General features: G+C 51.9%; 2 protein-coding genes across 2 annotated transcripts in view; one reads left to right on the top strand and one right to left on the bottom strand.

Annotated features, from left to right (window-relative positions):
• DNMBP (dynamin binding protein) overlaps positions 1–26,477 on the bottom strand; it is a 232,417-nt gene that overhangs the window by 91,076 nt on the left and 114,864 nt on the right. The gene's annotated exons all lie outside the window — the stretch shown is intronic.
• On the top strand, positions 5,854–25,626 carry CNNM1 (cyclin and CBS domain divalent metal cation transport mediator 1). Its single transcript, XM_056495094.1, has 13 exons — positions 5,854–7,751; positions 17,272–17,415; positions 17,979–18,119; positions 18,376–18,545; positions 18,727–18,826; positions 18,999–19,046; positions 21,870–21,932; positions 22,873–23,030; positions 23,245–23,422; positions 23,730–23,843; positions 23,934–24,050; positions 24,410–24,537; positions 24,892–25,626. The coding sequence occupies exons 1-12, from the start codon at positions 5,921–5,923 to the stop codon at positions 24,487–24,489; spliced, it is 3,144 nt and encodes a 1,047-aa protein (XP_056351069.1). The 5' UTR covers positions 5,854–5,920; the 3' UTR covers positions 24,490–24,537; positions 24,892–25,626.

Raw genomic sequence — 26,477 nt, 5'->3', positions numbered from 1 at the left:
CCTCTGTCTGAGCTAGAAGGGCTGGCTGGCCACGGAGCTCAGCCACAGCAGGAGGAAAGCAAGCCCACTGAGAGAGTTTCCTCCCTCCATACGTGCAAAAGGCAAGGCATCCATCAAAACCAACGGCCTGGTCAGGAAAAGCACAGTTGGCAATGTTGTCTTTGCATTTTTGCCAGCATGAAAGGAACACAAACTGGTATTTCCAAATCTAGCCATAGGAAAATAGAGCATGTTTCTTTGAGAGTCAGTCTGTAGTCACTAGCTGCAAAATGAAGAAACCTGTTACAAAAAAAATAAAAAGGTGGCAGGGAACAGGGACAAAAAAAAAAAGCACTGGTGCCATAAAGTTTGTGAGTGTGGGCTCTCCCTGGCTAGCACACCACACAGTGAAACAGGGGATGAAACAGAGTTTTAAGCAGCTGCCAATCAATTATTTATTTTTTTTTTAGGTTGTGGGGTTTTTTTCAGTTTTTGTAACTCACTTTCTAGTTCTGTGAGAAATTAAATACCATTTACTTTGTCAGAATAAACAACATTTATTGTTTTCCATAATCTGCCTTATTGTTTTACTTTTTCTGACTTCTGATGCATGGTCTCAAAAATACCCTTACAAGCCCAGAGTACCTTGGTCCTGCAGATTTCTGCATGGAGAGAACTTGTGAAATCCCAAAGTGTTCAACTCCCAAGAGGACTTCTGAGGTCCTTGAAAGACTGAGATGTACTATTTCCATAAAGCTGTAGGAATTGCAAACCAGGTGCCATCTCAGCACACAGAAATCCCCTTTACCCAGTGCCTCTTCAGCAAGCAGAAAAAAAATCTACATAATGACCATTTCAGTGTCCAATAATGCCCTTGGACAGAGAGTGCTCTTTGGCTCCATTAGCTTCTCTGTACTCATCAATAGCCAGGTCTGATTTCACTTTTGTCTTTCATATCTTGAGAAGCAGCAAATACAGCAGCAATTTGTCACAGTCAAAGAGATACAGAGTGAGAACACAACGGTCAGACTGGAGCTCTGCAGTGGCCTGAAGACCACAATAGCCTTGGAAACCTTTTTTTCCTCAAATTGAGCCCAGCCTTGAGTAGCAGAGAAATGGGTAGAATTATCCCTGTTTCACATCATCATGTGAAAAAGAAAGACAATTTTAAAGCCAGAGAATGAATGCAAGTGAGTATTTGTCCCACCATCTGGGGGAGATGATAGAGGTGAAGGAAGAGGGAGTATGAGGGGGATGGTAAAAGTTGACAGAGACCTTCTATTTTTCTGGAGGAATGCTCTACATTCCAGCAGCAAAAATGGAGGAAGCGGACATGAGAATTAGATCAGAGAGGGGAAGTAAGAAGATGGATGAAGTGCAAGACTGGAGGAGCAAACGAGTCAATTATGAAAAAGAGGAAGGAACTGTGAGCAGAAATCAACGAGGAGATGGAGCTCAGGGGAAGAAACAGCAGCCAAAATGCTCTCAAATCAGAGATGCTGCTGGGGTGAGAGAGACAGAAAAGAATTGGAATATTTCAGGTAATGATAAAACTGTAAACTCCTGTCCTCTGTATTTATTTGCATAGGGCAAATAAGCTCTCTGTCACCAGCTCTATCCAGACATGTGAGCATGGCACTGCTACAGACAAACACAGGACAAATCAGCTAAGCCAAGGCTGCAAACTGTTGGTGTGCATTAGAGAAATCAAAAGCAACACATGAAACTCGTGGCTAGAGAGCAAGAGCAGAAAACTGTGGGTCCTGCCTGAAAACCAGACAAATAGATGAAGCAGAAATAAAGTTAAATGCCCACAAGGAACCACAGAATTTGGAGGCTCAGAAGAGAGCACCACTGGATGAGGGGGAAAGGCTATCAGTACATCAGTGACCTGTACTCATGGAGGGAGGAGGAGACAGGTTGATGCCATATAGATTTTAAACCAAATACTCTATTTCCATTGCCCAGAAAAAGCTCTCAAAACCAGAAAAAACAATGTTCTTTCTGCAGAAATTCCAGAGCCCTTACAGGAACTCATCCTCACCTCAGCATTGCTTAAGGGCTGGCATGTCAGAAGAAGTGAGGGGTGAGGTGCAGAGTGCCTAACTCAGGCACAGAAGCTTATTGCCAGAAAAAAAACTGTAGGGAAAGTGTATTTATTCACAGCACAGACATCTTTGTCCTTTCTGCCACGGGCAACTGGGTGTTGGCTTGTATCTTCACTCTCCACAGACTCCCTTCTGTTAGTCCTTTAGAACAGCAACAATGGAGAAAGCTAAAAATAAAGCTATATAAGCAATATAATAGGCATGCAATTGCATGTCTATTTTCTTTGAAAAAATGATGCTTTATTTCCTGTTCAATGGAAAATACAGTTTGATGTTACAACTGTTAGGTTTTGACTGAATGCAGAAATTTGACTGAAACAATGACATTTTCCCCTGTATTTACTATTACCATATGTCACTGATTATATATTTAAGTTTCAAAAATGAATTAGATTTCATGGCTTCTTCCAGCTAGATTCTCTTGGAATGGACTGTCTTTTGTTATTAACCAAAATGCTTGGAAAATAGTTTAAATCAAAACAGCAGACTTTTGGTATCATTTCAGGAGAAAACTGGTTATCACAAACCAAGTGCTTAACACATCATCATCCAGAAGGCTGGGTAAAGCCTTGCAAAGCTGCAGCCATCATGGTCAGGATAGAGAAGGAGGGTTAATTGAACATCACAGGCTTAGAGATGGAAAAAGGAGAGAAAAAAAAGACACTGTTTGAAGCTGTCTTGCCTGAGGTCTTATTCCTTCTGCTTCTGAAGTTATCATATATCCCACATCACAGTGCTTATTTCACTTACTTAGGGTAAATATCTTCTCTAAGCTGGCTACAGAGCATTAGTGACAATCAGATTGCACATATGTTCCAGGAGAAGCCAGCCTTGCCCTTGCTAGATTTCCTCCTGCTTTCTGAGGAGGAAAAAAAAATCTGTTTGTTTTTTTTTTTTTTTTTTTTTTTTTTTTTTTTTTTTTTTTTTTACTCCTTCTGTTTCCCATCATGATTTGGATTGCTAACATTTCTATCCCCACTAGGAGTCCCTGGTGGCTCCTGGCCCTTTTCTAGAGGACCAGCGGACAGCAGAGCCCCTGGGCTCCCATCAGCCAGGAAGGAAGTGAACTGCAACCCACAGCCCCTCAGACTCCGATTTCAGACTCTGGAGTCAAGGTGATGTAAAGAAACTTTAGGAAACTCCCCATGTCCATGCTTCCCACTTGCTCCAGGTCCTGTCTGGACCTGAACAGCCAGAGCTGGAAGAGGACAGCGGTGACTAGAGAAGTCACCCCTGCCAGGTTTGTGGATATTGCAGGCTGTGACACAAGCTGCAGTGGGACCTCAGTGGTGGCAGACATAGTGTAAAGCAGAACCTGAGCACTGCTGGTGAGTGGGAATCAGGTTGTCACTCCTAACTGCAGAATTAGGGAAGAACAGGTAAAAGAAGCAGAGTTCAGCATAAGAGAAGGACAGCTATGCTTTGCTTGCTGAAGGACTCAGCAGGCAGGATACAGCCAGGACAGCCTCAGTGAGAACACTGCAAATTCATGTCATACTTTGCCAAAGACTCAATCAATTGAGCATGTGCTAAAGCTGAGTTTGTTTTGTCTTATTTGGAGCTTTGGAAGATATTTCCTATCTTGACTCATTGAACACACTCCAACCACACACCTGCAACTTCTGGAGTGCATCCCCTCAGCAAGAGGCTGGCTAGCACGTCGTCACTTATGCAGGGCAAATCCTACTGAAAGCACATCTGACCACAGCTTTCACACCAGTTTACTTTTACATGTAGCACATGTAAGCTAACATCTGGCAAGAACACAGCTATGTCCTGATCGAGATGGAGCTCATAGCAACAGATGGTGTTTGATACTGCAGGACCAGAGAGCCTCTACCTTACACTGAGCATTATTTCTCTTCTGAGTTTTTACATCCTCTGGCCACTTCTTCTTCTGAGTGGAGCCACTGTCACTACAGCTTTGCAGTCCCCTCAAGACCAAATACACTCTCAACCTGCAGGTCACTGCCTAGTCCTAACATCCAGGTGATTTTGCTCCTATTGAGGCATGTCAGTGTCTCATGCAAGCAGTGCTGATGCAACCATTGTATTGTAGATCAGTATAACGTGAGGTTAGCAATGCCCTGAACCAGACAGTGCCTCCAGTGCGGGAGGAAACTTTCTCTCCAAGCACACAGTAGCTCTGCCTGCAGGCACACAAGCAGCACCGGTAGTTAGCAATCTAACAAGCAACATCTGCTGCCTGTTTGGGGGCAAAGGATGGAAAGCCAGCAAAGAGTAGCCTATAGCACCAGCTCCTCAAGACTGAGATTTTCATACCAAAGGGAAAAGCGTTCGGAAGAGAAAATCCAGCATCAAAACGAACGTTGCTGTGACTCTGGAAGATACAAGATGTGATAAACTGCCTCTGCAGCTTTACACAGTTACTGTCCGCATTTTTTTTTTTTTTTAATTGCCAGATTGTTATTTTGCCAGTAGAAGTGCGGCGAGAGATTGCCACCTTGTGGTTCCTTCTCCAGTAGTCCTATGTTTTTTTCCCACGTGCCCCAGGCTAGACCAGTGGTTTCCAAACCGCCGTCCAGGGATTTCCAGTGACAAGGGAATCTTTCTTAATGGACTAATAAACACGAGTAACTACTGGCATGGGTACACAGCTCCCAAATAGCAATACAAAACGCTTTGGCAGTGATGCACAAAATCAGACCATCTTTACACAGCACTATCATTACCAAGAAGTCTGTGAGAAATTCAGGGCTGATGACAGCTTGCCCTTGCTAAAATATGGGATTATCTCAGACAGTAGTTCCCACAAGGTCCTGCTCTGGGTACTCCTCAGGGCAGATTGTGAGATCTGTCCCTCAGGCAGCATAACCTGGGGTGAGGTCTGCACATGTAGGTTATCGTTTGGCTCCTTCATCAATCGTGCCCAGGTAGAGCACCAGGTAATATTTCCCCAGGGGAGTTAGAAAGTGGAAGATCAGCAAGAGCTTATGAAGCAGCACACAGCCTCTGTGAACACCTAGTGAATTTACCACATTTGGAAAAAAAACCAACATATATAGCTGCCTCTCCCAGAGAGAGAGAGAGAGAGAGAGAGAGAGAGAGATGGAGAGAGAGAGAGAGGGAGGAGTGTCTCATAACACAGAAAGGAGCACAGATCCCCCTGGTAGCTTTTCATGCCTGTCTGCCTGCTGACATACTGACACAGAAAGTGACCTATTTTCATAGGAGCAATAATGAGTGAATAATCAGAATTTTTCAGGCAGTTCCTTTAACTCCATGACATTTTCTAGCTTCCTGCTTTGCCACTACTGAGCCTCCTGCAGTTGTAAGCAAGTGCTTTCCAGTTCCCCAGCTTCGTTTCAAGTTTGTCGTGAATGTTGGTCCAGAGAAGACACAAAAGTTTAGAGAGTCCCTAAGTGCATTCTTGAGCACATACTTCTGAAGCTGGTAAACCCTAGCAACATTCCCCTTCAGGTCTAGACATGAGAATAAATGTAGTTACAGTGTCGTACATTTGTTTCCTAGAAAGACTGCAAATCTAACGACTTAAGAAAGCCTCCATTAATAAAAACCCAAACAAACCAAAAAAAATCAAACCACTCCCACGGGAAGAAGGGAAATTAATTTGAACTGAAAAGCTGAAGAGTAGGGCCTGGATAGATAGCAGAGGGAGGCTGAACGCAAATTCCAGCTCCAGCGGCTGCCAGCAGAAGCCCCTCAGCAGAGCGCACAGTGCAGGGGCGGCACGGGCAGTGTCCCGGGCTGACACGGGCAGCCAGCGCGCCCGCGGTGCCCGGGGCAGAGCTCGCTGTTCGGGCCCGCTGTCCACTCTGGCTGCGGGGCCGGGGGCTGCCCCGTATCCCCGCATGTGCTCCGGTGCAGATCCGCCAGCATCCCACCGGGTGCGGGCAGAGCGCGGTGCCGCCGCCGCGGGGATGCTCCCGCTCGGGCCGTGCGGGCGAACTCCCCGGTCCCGGCTGGCGGCCCCGCTCCGCCGGCCCCTCCCGCAGGGGCGCCGCAGGCCGGCTCCCGGTCGCACGTGGCGCGGCGGCCGCCCGCCCCCCGGCCCACGTGTGCCGCCGCGCCGTGCAGTGCGGTGCCGTGCCGTGCCGTGCCGTGCCGGCTCCCCGCTGCAGTCCCGGGGCGGCGGGCGGGCGCTGCGCTGCCGGCACAGCGGCATGGCGGCGGCTCCGGGCCGCGGCGGCGGCGGCGGCTGCTGGGGCCGGAGCCGGGGCGCCGTGCTGCTGCTCTTCTTCTCGCTGTCGCCGCGGCCGCCGGCCGGGGCCGCCTGGCTGCTGGGGCTGCGGCCCGAGGACACGACGCCGGGCCGGGTGTCCCTGGAGGGCGGCGCGGTGCAGGCGGCGGAGGGCAGCCGCTTCCTCCTGCGCCTCTACTTCCAGCCGCCGCCCGAGGGCAACGGCAGCCGCGGGCCGGCGGGGGAGCGGGAGCCGCGGCTGGTCTTCATCGAAGAGGCGGCGGCGGGGAGCACGGCGGGGAGCACGGCGGCGCGGGGCCCGGCGGAGCGGTGCCGGGAGCGCAGCGCCTGGGCCTCGGACGTGGAGGTGGTGGGGCCGCTGCGCTCGGGCGGCGCGGCGGGCTCGGCGCTGGCCGAGGTGCGGGTGCGGGAGCCGCGCAAGGGCGAGGCGGCGGCGGCGCCGGGCGGGCGGCTCTTCTCGCTGTGCGCCTGGGACGGGCGGGCCTGGGCGCACCACGGCGCGGCGGGCGGCTTCTTGCTGCGGGTGCAGCCGGCCGCGCCGCCGCTCGGCGCCTGGCTGCTGCCGCTGCCCGAGCAGGGCTGGCTGCGGGCGCTGGGCGCCCTGCTGCTGCTGGGGCTGTCGGCGCTGTTCAGCGGGCTGCGCCTCTCGCTGCTCTCGCTGGACCCGCTGGAGCTCCGCGTCCTGCGCAACAGCGGCTCGGCCGCCGAGCGGGAGCAGGCGCGGCGGGTGCAGGCGGTGCGCGGCGGCGGCGGCACCTACCTGCTGTGCACGCTGCTGCTGGGGCAGGCGGGGGCCAACGCGGCGCTGGCCGGCTGGCTCTGCGCCTCGCTGCCCGGCGGCGGGCCCGCGGCGGCGGCCGGCGGGCCGCGGGGAGCGCCCTGGCTGCCGGTGCTGCTGTGCACCGCCGCCGTCTTCCTGGGCGGAGAGGTGCTGCCCTACTCGGTGTGCTCGCGGCACGGGCTGGCCATCGCCTCCCGCACGCTCTGCCTCACCCGGCTGCTGATGCTGGCCGCCTTCCCCCTGTGCTACCCGCTCAGCCGGCTGCTGGACTGGGCGCTGCGGCAGGAGCTCAGCGTTTCCTCTACGCGGGAGCGGCTGCTGGAGACGCTGCGCGCCGCTGGCCCCCACGGCGACCTGGTGCGGGAGGAGCTGGCCATGGTGCAGGGCGCGCTGGAGCTGCGCACCAAGGTGGTGGAAGATGTGCTGACCCCGCTGGCCGACTGCTTCATGCTCCGGGCCGATGCTGTGCTGGACTTCGCCACCGTCTCTGAGATCCTCCGATCTGGCTACACCCGCATCCCAGTCTATGAGGGTGACCGGCGCGACAACATTGTCGACCTGCTGTTTGTCAAAGACCTGGCCTTTGTGGACCCTGATGACTGCACTCCCCTGCAGACTGTCACCCGCTTCTACCGCCGCCCGCTCCACTGCGTCTTCAATGACACGCGCCTCGACACGCTGCTTGAGGAGTTCAAGAAGGGTGAGGACGCCGGGCCACCCTCCCCACCCCTCGGGCTTCCCCTGCGCCCCTCTGCACCCCCAGTGATTTCCAGGTTAGCAGCCTTCACGGGCAGCTCCGTATGACCTCCTGGCAGGATGTGGCAGGTACCAGGGATGCTGGGGGGAATTGGTCCCTGCATGTGCTTGTGTGTCGATGACCCTGGTGTCACCTGGTGGAACATCCCGGGTGGATTGAGGGCCAGCAGTCCGTGATGTACCCGTGATGTCATGAAGACTGTAAGAGCCTTTGGCCTCTCAGGTTGCTGGCTGAGCAGGTGAGCCTGTCCCCCAGGGGCTGGTGTGTCTGCAGTGGCCTGGCAGCACGGGCATGGTACCTGCCTTGCACCATTGCCCAGACAGCATTCCCTGCTCTGTTCTGTGCGAAGGAGTTCATGACAGGAAATCGCTTCTCATTACTTAGCTTTCACATTTTCAGCTTAGCAGTGAGGAGGAGGTCTATGAAGTGTTTCTATGCAAGTGCTTTAAAGGAAGAAGAAAAGATGAAGCCCTTAGAAAGAGCTGTACTTTTTTGCAGCTGTGACAGCATTCATAATGCAGCAGCTGCCAGCAGCCCGAGAGATGCTGAGAGCTGTATTTCATTAACCATACCTTGAGAATACGCACAGCATGTGTTTTTCCCTCCCACTGGGAACTGTGTTTTGCCGCGTGCTCCTGGCTACGTCATAGTGTGGTGGGTGAGTCTGAGCGGTGGCTGCAGCAGTGACAGGCTGCATTATGTAATGCACGAGGGCAGCTCTTGGCTCCTGGGCTGCCTGGCGCCGCTCTGCCGCAGGCAGAGCTGATCATGTGAGAAGGGCCAACCTGGTCCACTCCAGATGCAGAGAAAGCCTCTCTCTGCATCATCTCCTGCTCGTTTTTAGAGGTGGGAGGAGGAGAGGATGGGACATTTCTCAGTGTGCCAGGAATGTGCTCATCAGATACATGCAGGTCAGCGTCTTCTCCAGAGATGTTCAGCTGTGCTCCCACTACCACTCAGGATTGCAGAGTGAGTTCTGTGTGCCACCACCTCACCCTCAGCAGAACTGGAGGCTCCTAATGGAGAAAATCAGAACATTCCTGGGTTTTATACAAGACTCTTAGCAAAAGCATGGAGATTGTTCTCTGGGTTCAACCTTGGTGAGCTGCAGTAGTCCATGCCCTCCCCCCATGCCAGTTTCTCTTGTCTTCCCAATTCCTTATGTGCTTGGCAGTTCCTTCCTAACTGTATTTTCCTGCAATAGCACTGAAGTTCACCTGAGGTCTCTTCTGCCTTTCTCTTGTACAGAGGTGTCAGATGATTTTGGCACACTGTCCCTTGGTCAGGCTCTCCTGCAATTTATCTGATTTACTTTGATACACTTCCCTCTCCAAATTCCTTCTACAGCCCTATGGATCAATAGACCTATGAAAATGGACTTGTGGTTGCTTGGTTCCCTGCCCTTTGCTTGCTGTCCTGTCTGCCCTTAAACACAGCTGTTTGGTGTGTGGTGCTCCCTGAGCTCATGGGATTGGTGACAAACCTTGCTACCTGCCCTGCACTTTCCTATGCTGGTCTTCATCTCAGATGAAGATTATTCATCCTTCTTTAACTTTGTTTCATTAACTTCAGGTTCTTCCTCCTTTATATCTGTCTGCCATTGTGGCCTTCTGGGGTGTTTTGCTACAGCCCCTATTTAGAGCTCTCCATAAACATATTTTCTGTTACCACCTCACTTCTCCTTGTCTTTTCTGAACTACATGGCTGAAAAGCCTTGCTTTTGGTCTTCCTATGTAACTCTGCATGGTGTTTAGCAATTCCAGCTCTTCCCCCAAATGTTCTTCTTCCCAATAATCAATGTTTTCTTCTGATTAATCTTTCCTCTATTTGTAGGCATTTGGTCACCCCCAGTACCCTGAATTTGCAAATAGTTACCCCCAGCCCAGCTCCAAACCCTCCTAAACTCTGTTTTTCCAGTTCCAAATACAGGTTCTCATACTGACTCCCACACTGTGACAGATGTTAGCTCCCAGCTGCCTTCAGCCCCATCCACTGCTGCATCAGCCCTGTTCACTTGGCCATTTAATTTTTAAAATAAAGATTTCCCATTTGTAATTAAGAATCTTTATCACTGTCTCCTTTTCTGTGTCCGTTTGAATTATGGTGAAGTATCTTGTTTGATCCAATCAAGGTTGCTTTCCATAGCCAGGTCTTCTGAGACACCTTCACTAATTAGAAAGTAGGCTGATTGCTTGTTGGCTCAGTGAGTGTTTAATGAAGGCATTCATCACTTCACACATCCAAGGTGCCTGCAGGACAGCAAATGTTCCCACTGATAAAGTCCAGTCTCTTTCTAGGAAATTAAAGTCTCTGGTAAGGATGGGCTTTAATAATCACCTCCTTATGTCTATCACAAGCCAGCTTTTCTTTCCTTTTCTCATTATTAACTCAAACAATTTTGTGTCTTTTATTTATTTTTGTTTTTATAAATTTTATTCAAAATACCTATAACATTTTATATCCTTCTTTCCTGGATAGCATTGTGTACTTCTGATCTGTTCACTAATGATTAATGTTCTGCCACATCCACTATACCCATAATGTCATTTTTTTGCATAATGTGTAAGTAACACGATTTCACTGCTAGAGCTCCTTGCCACAGTACACAAAGATTTGTTCTTTCTTACTGAAAATGTCAAGGGTTTATTAAACACAGCACTTTCATTTTCTGTCTCTTACTCACTGATATCTCACTATTATCCTTGTTTACCTGAAGCATTTCTTTTCTCTTGCTGTTCTGTCCCAGCTATGAAGATAATCAGCCTTTTTTCCTCTTTGATTTTCTATAGGAGGGTTTGAGGGAAGTTTTCCTTCTTTGGTTTCTAGGTATGCTCACACTAACCTCGTTTGAGTGTAGTTCCATTAAGATGCATTGGTGTTTACCTTGATTTTAATCCACAGATGTGTCACAAACTGCCTCTCGCCCAGCAGGACTCTGTGTGGAAGAGATCACCTTTCACAGACCTGTAGCATCAGCTTTCCATTTAATTTAACATTTAAACTGTCTGGAATAGTAGCACACACTCAGTAGCACCAAGGGAGCCACTGGCCCTGTGTGGTTGTGGCACCCACGAGCAGCTGTGAGCTCATGGTTAACAAAACCTGGCTCCTGCTACACCAGCAGAACTGGTCACACTCCTCACCTCTGCCTTTTCACAGCCCTGCTGCTGTGGCCACTGTTTGATTTCTCTTTCAGTACTGATTCCTGCAGAGGTGGTTAAATTGAGGGTCCTGATGAGAACTGGGAAAAATCCAGAGAAGACTCCAAACAGCACCAGGAGGGTGGTCTGGCCTGCAAGAGAATAATGTAGGCTTCAAACCACAGCCCAAATGGGGAGGGCAGCTGCAAAAACCATATATAAAAACAACATTACAGCAGTGTGAGACAGGTTCAGCTGAAGGAAGAAAATACTTGTGCTGCAATATGGTTTTGAATTCATCTTCTCAGCAAAACTCACCAAAAAGATTCAGGAGTAATGAAGGCTGGATATCCAATTTGCCATCTTTTCAGGGAAACTAGTTTTTTATATTGTTGTGCAGCATTAACTGAGAAGTGCTAAGTGAAGGACACTGCACAAAGTGTGTCCCCTCTTAAAGAGAAATATGAAAATACATACCAGTACAGTAATTTTACCACCTGAAGCCTGGTGAAGGAAGATGAAAATACTGAAGGAATGAAAAAATTGGGAGACAATCTCTTGGCAATTTGTATTGGTACACCTTAGAGTACCTGCCTTTATTCTGGGCTCCCAGGAGAAGATACCTAATACACAAAAAAAAAAACCCAAAAAACAATTGCAGCATATTTAGCAAGCTAAAGCTATGTTGGGAGGCAGATGAGCTTTCTGTAGGATAAACTTTACCTAGGCAATGTGGAGCTATGAGGAAGGGTTTATGCATTTTTTCAGTGTGAAATGTTGTGGGTGATACAATCTGTTTCTCCTCCTTTCTTGAAGATAATGCATGTTGCAGCTCCAGTCCAGTGATATAACTCCTCATGTGAACCTCTTCTGTGAGGTCCATCTCCTTGTTTGTAGTGCCTCTGGGAAGTCATAGTCTTGTCCCTTCCTCAAGTTGTCTATGGGTTTTGTTGACTCATTTCCTGGAGGGGTCTGTGCACCTTTTAGCAAGTCACTTTCCTCTGTCAGAGGAACAGTAGAAATTTGCTCTTAATGTTCGTTTTCCTGCAGCAGGGCAGAGGCTGAGCTGCAACTCAAATTAGCCTTCTGTGGCTTGGCATCTTTTAAGAGTTACTAAAAATAAATCCTCCAAACCCCAAACTTTCAGACTTAGCAGGGAAAACAACCTGTCCTGTGGAGGACAGCTCTGCCCTAGGGTCTGTCTTTACATTTCAAAATGTTCCACAGCCTCTATTAGACTTCTGCAAATTGAATGTAGCTGGAGAAAGCGCTTACAATTGCCAGGAGTTGGGGTCAATACAATTCAGATGCTTTTTGTACCATCTTTCTGATCCCACAGGCGTTGTAAGCACACAGGGTTGCTTCAAATTTAACTCAGCTTTCAGGAGATTTCTGCAAGTGTTATAATCACTCTGCTGGGTATCTTGATGAGCTGAAGCCATGACCTCCCAAGGCAGTTGTGTGGGTTAAGGAGCCAGTTTTACCCAGGAACTAGCACCTATGTGTCCCCTGGAATGTGATTGCCAGGCTGAGAGCAAGTTGCTGATAGACAAAAAATGATCTCAGTGTCTCATGCTGCAATTCTGCCTGAAACATTACTGTGCTTTTCCCATTAAACTGTGCAAGCCCTGGACTGCTCTACTCCACCCCAATAATCCCAGGATCAGGCCTGCTCTGGGTGGCATTCAGCAAAGCAGGAGAGAGCCAAGTTCTTGGGAGAGGGCACCCTGCCACCCACTTCCCTCTTCAGAGCACCTTCATCCTGAGCTGTTGGTACCAGGTCAGGATCCTGCTGCTCAACAGAGGGAAGATGTGGTTCTGTGCCCCCTCTAATCTCCTCCTTACCCTCCTGATCTGCAATGGTAATAGATCAGCTGTTCCAAATGTTCCACCGTGTTTACAGTTTTCCTGAGGATTGAGAAAAGCACAAAAGGAGAATATGAGGAAGGCTACAGACAGATGTAAGCAGGTGAAGTTTTTGTCTCTGAGAAAGGCTTGGTTTAGGGTAGGATTTACAGTTTTTCCTTTACATAGCTCTTATTCCTGTAGAGCTGGGTGACCCTGCAGCCCTCTTGGTTATTTCCTCCCTGCTTAGATGTGCATTTCCTCTAGACACAATGTGTGCTTTCACCCATGGTGCAGAGTTGTGGTAACACAGGATCACACTCACACATTTCCAATTCAAGGTTTTCAAATCACTTTCTTCAGATGCAGGTCAGCAAGAGGGCACAGAGATGCTAGCAGCTCCTGTGAAGGGCTCTGAAGAAAAGCACACAGAAAATAGATTTCAGTTATATCATGGTTGTTTCACAAATCAACCTTATTTAATTTTTTTTCCTTCCATTTTGTAGCTGTAAGTAGTTCAGGCACAGGTTTGTACCTTTGATCTCCTAATAACAACTTCAGATCTTACCGTAAAATTTATTAAAATTAATTTCATGCTTAAGATGTTCATTCTGGGGAACAAGAGACAAGGCTAAAGCATCTTTAACATTCCTCTGGCACGGTACCTATATAAAAAATGATAAAGAAGTAGTCTGGGCTATATTTGAACCCAGCAACACTTTCTTTCCCAGAAGTCAAGGCATTTCCATGTGTTCAAACCCTGTTCCATCATTGGGGAAGGTGCTTTGGGGTGGATCTATGAGCCCAAGGTCATTTAGGTGCCTATGGAAAACAAGGCTCCTAAAAATGGGGCATAAAAGCTTTGGATATCTGTTCAGATGCTTGCTCCATCTGGAAGCTCTCAGCTGTTTATATTAGCTCTGTAATTTAGCATTTTGAGGCATTAACTTTCGACTGAAGCTGTTGTTTGAAAAGAGCAGATTTCATGTAGCTCATAAAGAATTTAGTGCAGTTGTATCCCGTGCTGAGCAGACACTTAATCACCTCTCGACTTCCTGAGCGAGAGCAGTCCTGCGGCAGAGCTGCTCGCACCAGCAAAGTTAATTGCCCATTTGTTCCAGCATTTGCCAAACCAAGGCTTTGATTCTCCAGTGTTTCACTGTGCTTCCCTGCATCAGCCACAGCCCTGTAAAGTTCACATGTGACAGCTTGCTAGTGGGGAAGCAGCTCACCCTAATAATTCATCTCATTTGAGCTATCAAGCAGTGGTTACAATAGCACGGTTTTTGGAATCAGTTTTATAGATCTTAAAGCTGTTTCAGATCAAGTCTGGGGGTTTGTTTAAATGATTTACCTCCCTCTGTTGTGCTCTTACTGAGGCTGACATGCTGGATAATGGCTGCAGAGGCAGATGACCTCTCTGGCATGCCCAGGTCTGTCCCCATGCCACCCTCCCTTAGACATTGCTTCCATCTCATTGCCCAGATTCTTGTACGTGCTCTAAAGGCCACGGCTTTTCCTCCTGTGCAAGCGTAGCAGCTCCCAGGGCCGGGCAGAGGGATGGAGCTGAGCTTGGCATTGCCCCGGAGGGAACAAGCACAGCATACAGCCAAGGCACCTGCAAACCCTCCCCAGAATTTATGGGGTCTGATAAAAAGCTGATGGGGGGAGATACAGGAGCCAGTCAGGGCAGGGGGGTGGGACACAACTTTGCAAATGATCTCATGTCCCTCAGGTGGGAAATTGGAGCATGTCAGCCCTCTCCAGAGGGGAGCAGCTGCGAGCAGCACTCGCTTAAAGGACGAGACTGGCTGGCATTCAGGGCTTTTTGTGACATGGATACCAGCTTGGGCTGGGATCAGCCCTCTGGGCATGGGCAGCAGCAACCGCCCTGAACTGCAGCAATTTTCCATTGCTGGGTACATGCTCCATTTTTAACGTGGGTGTTAGCCTGGAAACATGAACCTGGGGGTTTGGAGTGTGAATACAAGTGTTTATTTTCTGTGAAAATAAAGAACTCTGGAGTGCTCTAACAACCCTACTGGCTCTGCCCCCAGTGCAGTGAAACCATGGGTCTCCTTCCAGGCTAATGGTGCTGGGTTATTTCTAAATAATCTCATTTGCAGCTATGTGAACATGGAGCTTGAATCACATTTCTAGTGTAAATTGCAGTGTCGATGTAGGTGTTTGGCCAAAAAAAGAATTGCCTCCATCACTTTCTGACTGCCTTTAAGTAGCACCTAAGCTTTTTGTAAGGACTTGGTGGTTTTGGGTTGCATGTAAATGTCATTAACAACAAGCTCTCAGCCAAAAGAAATAACTTTTTCCCTTTCCTTGCTCACCCGAGGACTTGTAGGAGACCAGATGGCCCCAGTGTTTGGGAGCAGGTTTGGCAAAGGAGACATTTCCAAAAGCTGGACTTTGCTAAGATGAAACGTAGCTGTTGCTGCTGTCTTGCAGCCAACTCCTCTGCTTTTTTCTTTTTAAGTGCTGTGTTGCTTTATTTCCCACTGAACAGAAAAGATGCACAAACCTATGTATGAAAGGAGTGAAATAGCCCACTCCAAAGAACATACTGAATTTTCAGTGCCCCAGGGCTATTGATTTGGTTTTTTAAAGTGCATCTCAGTGCTACTTGCTGCAATGTTATGTTCTCATTTCTAAATTTGTAGGCGTGGGAGGCAGTGAGCTGCTCTCTGAAATCTTGCAATAAAAGCTTGGTATGAGGAGGAGGGAATTTATACTGTGGAAAATGCCCAGGATTTGCTGTGAGAAATGTATAGTGGTGATCTTCAGCTGAGAAATGTCGTCTGCTCGTCTCAGATCCAGGGCAGGGTTATTTGAAGGTCACATGGTCCCCAGCAAGATTATCTGGGACTGCCAGGCTGCCCTGGGTGTGCTTGGCCCTGCACCTCTGCAGGGACAAGCCAGGAGGCACTTTGGGTGAGGAAGGAGCTGCACACCCGGCAGGAGCCCACCCTGTCACATCTCCATGCATGAATACTGCTCACATCCCCTGTCAGGAGCAGCAGGAGAGCTTGTTGGGATGGGCTTGTGGAAGTGGATGCAGAGGCAGCTGCATAGCAGAGGGGACCTGCCCCCATTTTGGGTGACCACTGCTGCTCAAGGAGCTCAGCACTGAGGCCCAGGGGAAAATAAGGTGTTAGCAGCTTTCCAGAGTCTCTGCAGTACTTTTGGGTTTGTGCAGGCATTGCAACAGGAGACCTCAGGGATGCAGAGCAGAGGGAGCAGAAGTTTTTGGCTGTGGTGCCACTGAGGGTGCTTTTAAGTAAAACTAAATGTTCAGACTCTGTGTGCACTGTTGAGTAGTGTGGGAGCCACATGGGCAGTAAAAAAACCAGTGCTGTTCCATTTACATGACCAAGAACATGTTGGAGCTAGAAACCCAGAAGTTCTTTGTGGCTTGGTAGCTGGGTTCTGATCAAGATGCTGAGCAGGACCATAAATCAGAACAGCCAGTAAGGGAAGGGAGATGTTGAAAAAGTCAAAACAGCTCACAGAGAGCTGGACATGCAAAAACAAATAGAAATGTTTCAAGTATGCCAAAACCAAGAAATTTGAGAATGTGTCAGCAGAGCTGCCAGCTTACAAGGGACAAGTGAGGCAGCTGAAACTGTGATCCAGGAACACTGGAACTTCTAAGCAGGAGTCACCATCATTGCAGCTGAAGGTCCTGGTCCCACTCTCTTGTTTAAGATAACATAGAGAAGATGCTGTCAAGGGCAGGGCTTGGAGAAGAATTTCAGGTGCAAGCTGATGGCTTGAAAAGTGTTCATTGTCTGCATCCAGATGGTTCACCCAAGAGTTGTGCAGGAGCTTGGCTGGAAGCTGCAAACAAGCATGCATATTTCTGCATAAAAACCAGCTGCTGTTTTAAGGAGATGGAGGCTTTGCCCATATTTTAAGAAAAAACATAATATTGATCTATGCAGTGATGGATAGAAAGATTAGGGGGAGCTGTTCCTGGCAATTTAATAGGAAAGATAATTAACAGCATAAGAAAACACCAGGAAGGATATGGGAAATCAGTAGAGCCAAGGACACATTCACATTTCTGTGTTGGAGAACATTGCCTCATTGCTCTGTTAAGAGTTGTTTCATGCAAATGAAGCTGAGGGTAAGGAAGAGCTGGTATAATGTACATTTCATTCCTGCACAGGAGCCTTTCAAAGAGCTGAACAGAGTGACTCACAGCCTGGGTAAAGAGAGAAGGTGGCCCCAAAAAAGAGCCTACATCTACAGATCAGTCTGCACAGCAGCTGCCCTGTTAGGCTGGGCTGCATGTCCAGCCCTTCTCCTTGGGCTAGCACAGGTGGGGTGGGTTTGGGTGACAGTGTCTGCTGTGATCTGAGCCTCACACCACACAAACCCTGCCCACCTGCCTGCCCCCCACACCAGGGACCCTCTTGGGGTCACTGGGGCAGGTGTCTCACTGCCACTCTGCTTTTCCCCTGCAGGAAAGTCCCACCTGGCCATCGTGCAGCGGGTGAACAACGAAGGGGAAGGAGACCCGTTCTACGAGGTGATGGGCATTGTCACCCTGGAAGATGTCATTGAGGAGATCATCAAGTCCGAGATCCTGGATGAGACGGATCTGTACAGTTAGTGTCCCACAGCAGCTACAGCAGTTGCAGGAGCCAGGGTGGGAGCCTGCACAGACAGAGAGATGTGGGTAGGAAACAGGCCAGAGCAAATTGTGGTTCTTCCCCAGAGTAATTTGTGATCATAATGGGAAAGACAAGAATGATGGAGAGATGCTGTGTCAAGTGTCAAGGAGTCTTGAATGCTCAAGATAGAGAAGTACCAGCATCAGCAGTGGGTGGCTGGGTAGGGCCTGACCTAGGAACATCTGTGTTGGGCAGGAAATGGGTGGTTCTCAAGCTCATTTGCAACTCTGGGTGATGCATCCAGCCAGGGCAGCCCAGGGCTTGTTCCTGAGGAGTGTGTTTCACAGTCCTGCTCCCTTCCCCAGAAGCTGCTCCCAAGGCTGGATGCACAGCAGGTTTTTTGTGTCCCACTGCTCCATCTGCTGCTCCACAGCAGCCCTGCCATAGGGTGCAGCAAGACATGCCTGTCCATAGGTGTGCATGTGGCATGGGGCCCTGCAGCAGCAGCAGCTTTGTTTGTGGCTGCTGCAGGAGTGACTGCTCTGCTCTGCCTGCAGCTGACAATCGGAAGAAGGAGCGGGTTCCCCACCGGGGACGCAAGCCCCAGGATTTCTCCATCTTCAGGCTCTCAGAGAGTGAGATGAAGGTGAAGATCTCCCCACAGCTCCTCCTGGCTACCCATCGGTTCATGGCAACAGGTATATTTGCCCTTGTGCCAGCCCTGCAGCACCAGCCCCACAGGGCATCCCTAAGCCATTCCTGGATCAATTTCCACCTGCCTGGACCTACAGCCTGGACATTCCAGTGCCTGCCAGTGCAGGTCTGCATTTGGCTCCCCTCTTGGCAGTGGGTGCTTAGGCTGCAGGGGCAGGGCCATGCAGCTCAGAGGATGAGGGGTTCCAGCATATGGGAAGCTATGCTGAGCATAGCATGTGTGTGTTGCTTCTCTTCTAGAAGTGGAGCCTTTCAAGTCCCCTTACCTCTCTGAGAAGATCCTGCTGCGGCTCTTGAAGCACCCCAATGTCATCCAGGAGCTCAAGTATGACCGAAAGAACAAGAAGGCAGCAGAGCATTACCTGTACCAGCGCAACCGCCCTGTCGACTACTTTGTCCTCATCCTGCAGGTGCCTGGGGCAGCAGCAAGCAGAGGGTGGCAGGGCAGGGTGGCCCTGTCTTCTCCTTGCCACCTTGTTCTAGGCTGCTTCTGTCAGCAAAGATGCCCATCCTCTTGTATGGGATGGCAGGGGTCCCTGCAGCCCTGGGTGGGTCAGGGGTGCCTGTCCAACAGGGTTTTCCTCCTCCCAGGGGAAGGTGCAGGTGGAGGTCGGCAAGGAAGGACTGCGGTTTGAGAATGGGGCGTTCACCTACTATGGTGTCCCTGCCATCATGGCTGTTGTCTCCTCAGGTGAGCCTCTGTGGGCTCCCTCTGGCCCTGCCTTTCCTTCAGCAGCATCCACAGAGACTAAACCAGCTGGTGCCAGGAGAAGGGGCTGGCCATGGGGTGGGGTGGCCCTGCTTTGGGCCATGGGGCAGGAGCCCTTCCTCTGCTATTCCCACACCTCCCACTGTTCTTTCAGAAAACGATGTGCGAAAAATGGGAAGTCTGGCAGGATCCTCCTTCCTACGTAAGTATTTTGGTTCCAGGCTGAGGCCCTTAAACCTCTCTGCAGCACTGGCTGGCTGGAGGAGCCATGGCTTTTCTCCCCGTGCAAAACAGCTCAGACTGTGCCAAGGTAGACAGAGAAAAAGCATGCTGAGGGGCTGATGCAGCAAAGACCCCACAGAGTGACTTGGAGGTCCCTTTGATGTCCTTTTGAAGTTTCTACCATGTGCCAGGTCTCTGCTGGTGGGTCCCAGCATGGCTGCTGCAAGGGGCAGTGCCCACAGGTGGGTGTGATTCTAGGTCTCAGCATAACACCTCTAGTCCCATTTGCCTTCCTGAGCCTCAGGGCACAACCTGAACATGGGCCCTGCATTAGGCTGCTTGGGAATTGCAGAGATGGTTGATGTACCTGTGAGGTATTTGCACGTAGAGGTGGGAAATTAGTCAAATGCCCTTAAATTCCTTGCCTGCAGAGCTGATGGGTTAAGAAGCAGATCCCTGCTTGCAGGAGTTAAGAGGGAGCTCTGATTAGGGGAGATTGAAAGGTACCCCCTTCTTTGCTATAATCCCTACGAATGTTTAATCACATGTGGCTCAGGGGCAGGTCGAGGTGCTGCCCAATCCCAGTCCTCATCCAAACCCCAGATGCTGCAGCCAGATCTGCAGTGCTGATGGTAAGCTGAGATGCTCTCCCTGCCTAATCAAAACTGGAACCCACTAAATACATTCTTTAGGGAGATGTAAAGAGGAATGTCATCAAGAGGACCGGGGGAGTTTCTTGGGGCAGGTGGGTCCCAGTCTTTCTGCAGCTCTAGGGTTCATCTATTTCCTGCTGCTTGCTCTGCCTCCGTGCAAAAGGCTGGCTTGTGGACTGATGGATTAACCCCTGAGTGCACATTCCTGCTTCCTGTGTCCACAGTGCAGCCGGTTTGGACAGAGGCAATCAGTGAAGTGGCCAGTTTGTGCCAGGGTGTGGCTGATGTCCTGTATCCCAGGTGACAGTGCTCAGGGCCCGCTGGGGCTCAGGCAGTGAGTGTGCCCTGGCCAGGCAGGGCAGGAGGCGCAGTGGAGCTGTGCCAGAGCAGCCGTGCACGCCTGCAGTGCCGCCTGCCGGGACTCTGCTGCTCAGGGCGCCTTTGCTCCCCGTGCTCGCCCCGACCCTGCCAGGAGGTGTTTTCTGCCATGCCGCCATTCCTGCCTGCAGTGGGACAGACCTGTGTCTGTCCCTGCCCAGAAAGGAGGCAGGCTGAGAGGCAGAGGTGACAGGGCATCTCTCCTGTGGTGGAGGTTGGCATCCTCTTTCCTCCTTGAAGGAAAACCTAGAAGGAGTGTGAGTAGAGTATCAGAGCTGAGAATTCAGACATCAACCCAGAGCATTTAACAGTTTGTTATTAATTAACTGTTGTTAGGTAACTGGTTTATCTCCAGCTGATCTTTGGCACTGGTGCTGTGTGTGACAAACGCTGTGGGAGGGTCAGGCAGGGGGAGCACGGAGTCAGTGCTGGTGGTTATCAACTCATCCTTTGCTCCCATCAGGACAAGGTCGTTCCGGGCAGCACTTCGTGCTGGTGTCTTTTTTATTTGCAGAAGGTTTTAATTCAGGGGAGAACACAGGAATTCCTAGGGGAGCAGCAGGGAGATTAGAAAAGGGGACTGCAGGGCAAATTTCCTGGGGGTTTTACGTTTGAAGCAATTTTCAGACATTAATCACATAGGCAGCAGATAGTTTCTAGAGTGTTCAGCTGTGCTGCAGCACAGTGGCTGGAGGGAGGGCAGGATACCTCGGGCAGGAGGGCTGGCAGCTGGGGGAATCATGGCAATGGCAGGAGGAAAGGGCTGGCAGCCAGCAGGCTCACATCTCCCACTACATTCAAGGTGGTCAATGCCAGTGGTGTAAGCAGAGACTGGCAAGTGTTAAGGAGTGCATCACTCACCCTGTGTCTTGGCTCTCCCATCCCCTGTGACATGGCCCAGGAATGCTGTCGAGGCCATTCCCCCTGAATGGCCTGCCCTAGAAATTGTCACTGCTGCTGTAACCCATGGCAATAAAACATGGAAAGTGAGTGTCTATGATTTACCTTCTCTGTGGCAATGCAGCCCCAGATGCAGGGTCCTGGCTTCTTGCAGTTCCTGCAAGGATCAGCCCTCAGTGGGTAGCTCTTCTCCGCATCAGCTGAAGGCTGTTGAGACCCAGGACCTTGTGAGGAGCTGCAGGCAGCCTGACACATGAATCCCTTTGCTTTGCATCATCACCCTGAAAGAGCTTCTGTCAGCCCCTTCCTGCAGCTGTGGGGCTGGGGCAGCGACTTTTGCAGAGCATATTCCTTCTCTGCCATGTGCCTGCACACACAGAAACATCTTGGATGCCAAGAGATTTAGCTTCCACCCATTTCCCAGGTGGCATAGGCTGAGCACAAAGTCCCCTATCCTGGCAATGGCTGGCAAAGGGCTAAAGCCAAGTGCCAGCACTTAACCCATGGGGGAAAGATGCTTTCTACTCATGCCAGGGCTCTAGGCAGTTGTATGGCTCTGCAGAGTCAGATCCCCCCTGCCAGCCTCACCTCCCCTTACCTCATCACAGAGCAACCTGCTGATCTACAGCTTTCAAGCCTGTGTTCCTGCTGGTGTCCCTGTCCCCAGGACTGACGAGCACCTCTCCAGAGCAGAAGCAGGAGGATGTAAAAGGGGTGGGAGGGGATGCTGGAGACAGCAATGGGAGCTCAGCCCAGGACTGCTGGCACATGATTTTCTTTCTCATTCTTCTCTTGGTCTGTATCCCACCCTCACCTCCATCCCTCCCTTTCCCCTGGGCCCCCTCCCTCCTTCTGCCTCCCTCTCTCTGCAGTGCCTGTCTCAGTGTCCCGTACTTTCGCCTTCAGCAGAGGGGACTCCCTGGCTGGCTCTCCAGGTAACAGGGCATGGCTTTGGCCAGGGACCTCTGCATGGGACAGGCTCTTTCCAGCACCCTGTCCACAGTGCCCCAGCCCCCTCCACCCTGCATGCTGGGCAGTACCCACAGCACTCCTGGTTGGAGCACTGGTGGCAGATTGGGGACAGCAGTCCTGCCACAGCCTCCCCAGTACAATGCAAATCCCTGGAAGAATGGGATGGGGACAAGGGGGAGCCATGGGCAACTTGGGCTTTCTTTGGTGTGTGCTTCCTGTAATTTCCTGCACTTAGCACTTGGGGTTTTGGCTTGCTGCTTTTGGTGACAGCGACCTGCAGCCCTGCATGCCTGCTGCCCTGCCCCCCCTTGCTTTCCAGTTAATCAGGGTAATAAAAAGGCATTTTAGCAGCAAAGCAAAGTCAGCACAACGTCACCTATGCAAGGAACGAACTGCCTTTGTTCCCTAACAAATCACTGACTAGACAAAATCCATCACGCTGTTTGTCAGAGGCCACGCCGTGTGTCAGAGGCCATCAGTCAATGTGAGTGACAGGCCAGCGTGCCATGGCAGCCTCTCCCCCTGATCTGTCATAGTGGGGGTGAGCAGGAGCATGCCCTTGAGGCAGGTTAAGCAAATACTCACAGGCTGCCAGCTGCAGCCGGGACAAGTTGTGCCAAACTCGGTGCAGAGGGCCAGCGTTAACAGGAGGGCTGTCAGTGCCAGGCAGCTGCCCTAAGCTCTGCTGCTGGCACCGGCTCAGTCCTGCCCAGTCCCTTCGGTGTGTGTGGGGCTGGCCTGGCACGGGCTGCACACTGGTGTGCACTGAGGACAGGCTGCAGTCCCCCTCAGGGCCCCTGGGGAAGAGCCGCTGGAGGTGACTGGTTCCACCTTGGCCCTGCACCGGCGCTGGGAACCCGAGCAGAGAGTGAGTGTGTGCCTGTGTGCTGTCCCCTCCTGCAGTGAACAGGTCCCCGTCCCGCTGCAGTGGCCTCAACCGCTCCGAGTCCCCCAACCGGGAGGACTATGGAGGCAGCAGCACGCAGCTCCACAGCAGCAGCAACAACATCTACACGCCCGACTACTCCGTGCACATCCTCTGCGACGTGCAGTTCGTCAAGGTACGGGCAGGGCTGGCAGGGACTGTCCCGCCCTGGCCACCCCTGTCCAGGCACCCTCTTGCCCCACTGCGCCCCAGGAGCCTGGTGGGTGCCCCGTGGGTGCTGAGGAGTCCTGCACTCACTCCTGCTGCCTGGAGGTTTGGAGCCACCGAGTCTCCGAGAGGTCGTGGGGGGCTCGGTGCCCGCTGAGCTGGGTGCACGTGTGTGTGCCCAGGTGACCCGGCAGCAGTACCACAACGCGCTGGTGGCCAGCCGGATGGACAGCTCGCCCCAGTCCCCCGACATGGAGGCCTTCGACAGGGATTCAACCAAGGCCTCGACTGCGCGGGGAACCCCGCAGACACCCAAGGAGGACCCTGCCACCCTCCTGAATGAGAGGAACAGCATCATGTGTGAGTCACCCAGCAGCATTCCTTCCCTGCCACAGGCACCGGTTGCATGTCCCCTGGGGGGTCTGTGCTGGGACCCTCTGGCATGCTGCACACACCACCTTCGGGATGCAGCTGCACACGGAGTGGGGCTCGGATGCTGTGCAGGCATTCACATACACACACCTGTGGATCCACACAGCTGCAGTGTAATTCCTCATTGCCTTGCACTCGTGTCCCCGGGGTCCCTGGCAGCCGGAGCTGTGCCATGACTGGCATCCTGCCCCATACTGGCCAGGGCACAGCAGCTCCCTGCCCTGTGTTCCTGCAGGCAGCCGCTCCGAGGGGCTGCGCAGCCCCAGCGAGTCAGTGTTCCTGCGCATGGAGGGCATCCCCTTCATCCAGGAGGAGCTGGCTGACAACGAGGAGAACAGCAAGAGGCAGAGTGAGTCTGGCCGGGGGGCACACACACCTCACCCCGGGGGTGGCGAGGCCACGGTGCCCTGAGGGCTGCAGTCGTGCTGGGCTTTTGCAGACAGTGAGTGCTGCGGGACCGTCCTGGAAGTGGAGTCCCCGGGCAGAGAGGCCGGGACCAGCTCATCACCGAGCAGCTCTGAGGAGGCGCTGGGCAAGAGGCTGCTGAGATCCCTCAGTGAGTGACTGACCCAGGGGAGAGCTCTGTCCTGGCACCCCACTGCCTGTGTCAGCTGTTCCCCAGCCCTGTCCTGGGAACGCCCTGCATGGGGCTGGTATGGAGCAGGGAAAAGCCTGGTTCCCTGTCAGTACCTCAGCAGCAGGCAAAGCCACCTGGGGCTAGCTCAGGCAGAGCCAGCCACTAGGTCCTGGCCCAGCCCTGTGCCCTGCCCTGAGCACCCCTAGGTCCCAGCCCCCCAGCTCTGAGCACCCCTAGGTCCCAGCACCCCTGCCCTGAGCACCCCTAGGTCCCAGCACCCCAGCTCTGAGCACCCCTAGGTCCCAGCACCCCTGCCCTGAGCACTCTTGCTGCTGCAGGTGGGCGCAAGCAGCGGACATTGTCGGAAGGTGAGAAGTCGCCAGAGGAAAGCTCCAATCTCGCCCCATTAATCACCTGAGCAGCAGCGTGGCCAGAGCACAGCGCTGGAGGCCCGTGCAGACTGGAGGTAGGAACCTGCCTCTTGGTGCAACATTCCTTTTCCAGCAAGTGGGAGGTCACTCATTTTAAGTAGTGTAAAATCTAGTTTCAGGCAGCAAAGCCAAACAGGGTGGTTTGGAGCCCGTGCAGGTGTGTGTGCTGGTGAGGGCTAGAGCGAGGTCAAGGGATATGGAGTAGGGTCTGCTCTCCACAGCAGACTGGATGTCAGAGACTGAAGTGAGACCTTGGCTCATGTTTTCACTAGAAACCTGTGCCTACACTAGTATACCCCGGCTAGGAAAGGTGCTGCAGGCTTGAGCAGCAGCAGGTCAGGCAGGGCAAGCTCTGGCCACCTGTAGCAGGCTGTGCTTGTGTTTTCCAGGTCTGCAGCATGGGGGTCTCCTGCCATGAGGCTCATGTCCAGCAGCAGGAGGTCTGCACTCGCTCGCTGCCTGCCCGCCCGCTCGTGCCGCCCCTCCCTGCAGGACTTGTGCAGAGCCCCATCCCCAGGCGAGAAAGGATGAGCCCCCGGCAGGCTGAACCAGCCAGGCAGCCTGCACCAGCCAGCTGGAGCCCGAGGGCCCCTGCCCAGCCGCTCCAGGGTAGCATCTGGTCTCAAGGAAGAGGTGGAAAAAGGAAAGGTGAAAAAGTGTCTGTCATGGCATCCCTGCAAGCAGTGCAGGGAGGGGCAGCCCGACCCAGAACTGCCCTTTAACATCATTTACCATCCCCGTCCCAGCGAGGCCCGGAGCCCCGCCGTGCTGGGTGCTGCAAGATGTGGTCCCCACCATGAGGAGGATGTGCGATCTGGGGGTGCCACGCGCAGCTCAGGGCCCCAGCACACGTTTATTTGTGTGACACGCCCGCTTGCAGCGCCTCGCCCGCGCTGACCATCGCAGCCCAGCACTCCCGGAGCCCTGCCAGGCACAGGGCAAGGAGCCCCGCTCCCCCCGAGTGCAGCCCCCTCCATGTGCATTGGACCATCCTCCTCTCCACACACACCTGCTGCTGTGAGAGAGGCTCGCACCGAGACCTCGGGGTGGGACAGACCAGGCAGTAGTTTTTGTAGAGGCTCAACGCAACGGGGATATCAACATTAAAAGTGATTTTTCCCTGATTCTCTGTGTCCATGGGTGTAGGGAAAGATGCTAATCCCACCCACCAGGCCAGGCTGCCCCATACCCAGGGCCAGAGGTGGCTGGAGGAACAGGACTCAGCCTCACTGAAGGGAGCAAGAGAACAGGTCAGCAAGTGCTGCCCGATTTCTCCCTGCCAAGCCGGGCTCTCTGTCAGTCCTGCTGCCAGGAGAGCACTTGGCAAGTGGAGAGATAAGCCCCAGCAGTGCAGACAAGGACTGGGGAAAAACAGGAGTTAATATCAGGCCATTGCAAATACAATAGCGGGATACACGTGCTGGAGTACAGCCTGACAGATAATGAAAGAAATCTCATAGTCCACCTATGTTGATAAAACTTCACCTGGAATAACTGCAGCCCTGTCTGAGCACTGCCCTTCTAAGGAAACACAGAGCAGTTTAAAAGTGGACAGAGGGCTGGAAAACAACCTACCCCAAAGGCTGAGGAAATAGAGGCACGTAATCTTAACTGGTGAAGGATGTGAAGGGGAGAGAGGAAGTTTTCAAATACATAAAAAGCTGTTGTACAGAGGAAAGGAATAATCTGTTCTCTGTTGCCATGGTAAATGGGATAATTTGTAATGAGCTTACACCACAGAAAAGGAGAAATTCAGGTCACTCGCTAAGAAAAACAAGGCCGGTAAGACTAGCAAAACAGATATAGACCACAAGGGGTGGGCCAGCCTTCACACCAGGAGGTCTGTAAGGGCAGAAGTGTAAGCAAATATCATAAATGACAAAAGCAGAGCTGGTTCCTTAAATCCTCCTGAGGTAACTGCTAGAAATCACCTTTCAACCACTTCCCCACCATGCCTGTTGTGAATGGACACCAA

This window comes from Oenanthe melanoleuca, chromosome 6 (genome assembly GCF_029582105.1).
Source record: "Oenanthe melanoleuca isolate GR-GAL-2019-014 chromosome 6, OMel1.0, whole genome shotgun sequence".
NCBI lineage: Eukaryota > Metazoa > Chordata > Aves > Passeriformes > Muscicapidae > Oenanthe > Oenanthe melanoleuca.
This window is presented reverse-complemented; position numbering and strand designations above follow the sequence as displayed.

What these genes read in the sequence shown, in the direction of transcription:
- CNNM1 (XM_056495094.1), top strand. Translation starts at nt 5,921, where the DNA reads ATGTGCTCCGGTGCAGATCCGCCAGCATCCCACCGGGTGCGGGCAGAG. An exon ending in TGAGAGGAACAGCATCATGT is followed by an intron (nt 23,423 to 23,729) that starts GTGAGTCACCCA and finishes GTGTTCCTGCAG; the next exon opens with GCAGCCGCTCCGAGGGGCTG. An exon ending in GAGGCTGCTGAGATCCCTCA is followed by an intron (nt 24,051 to 24,409) that starts GTGAGTGACTGA and finishes TTGCTGCTGCAG; the next exon opens with GTGGGCGCAAGCAGCGGACA.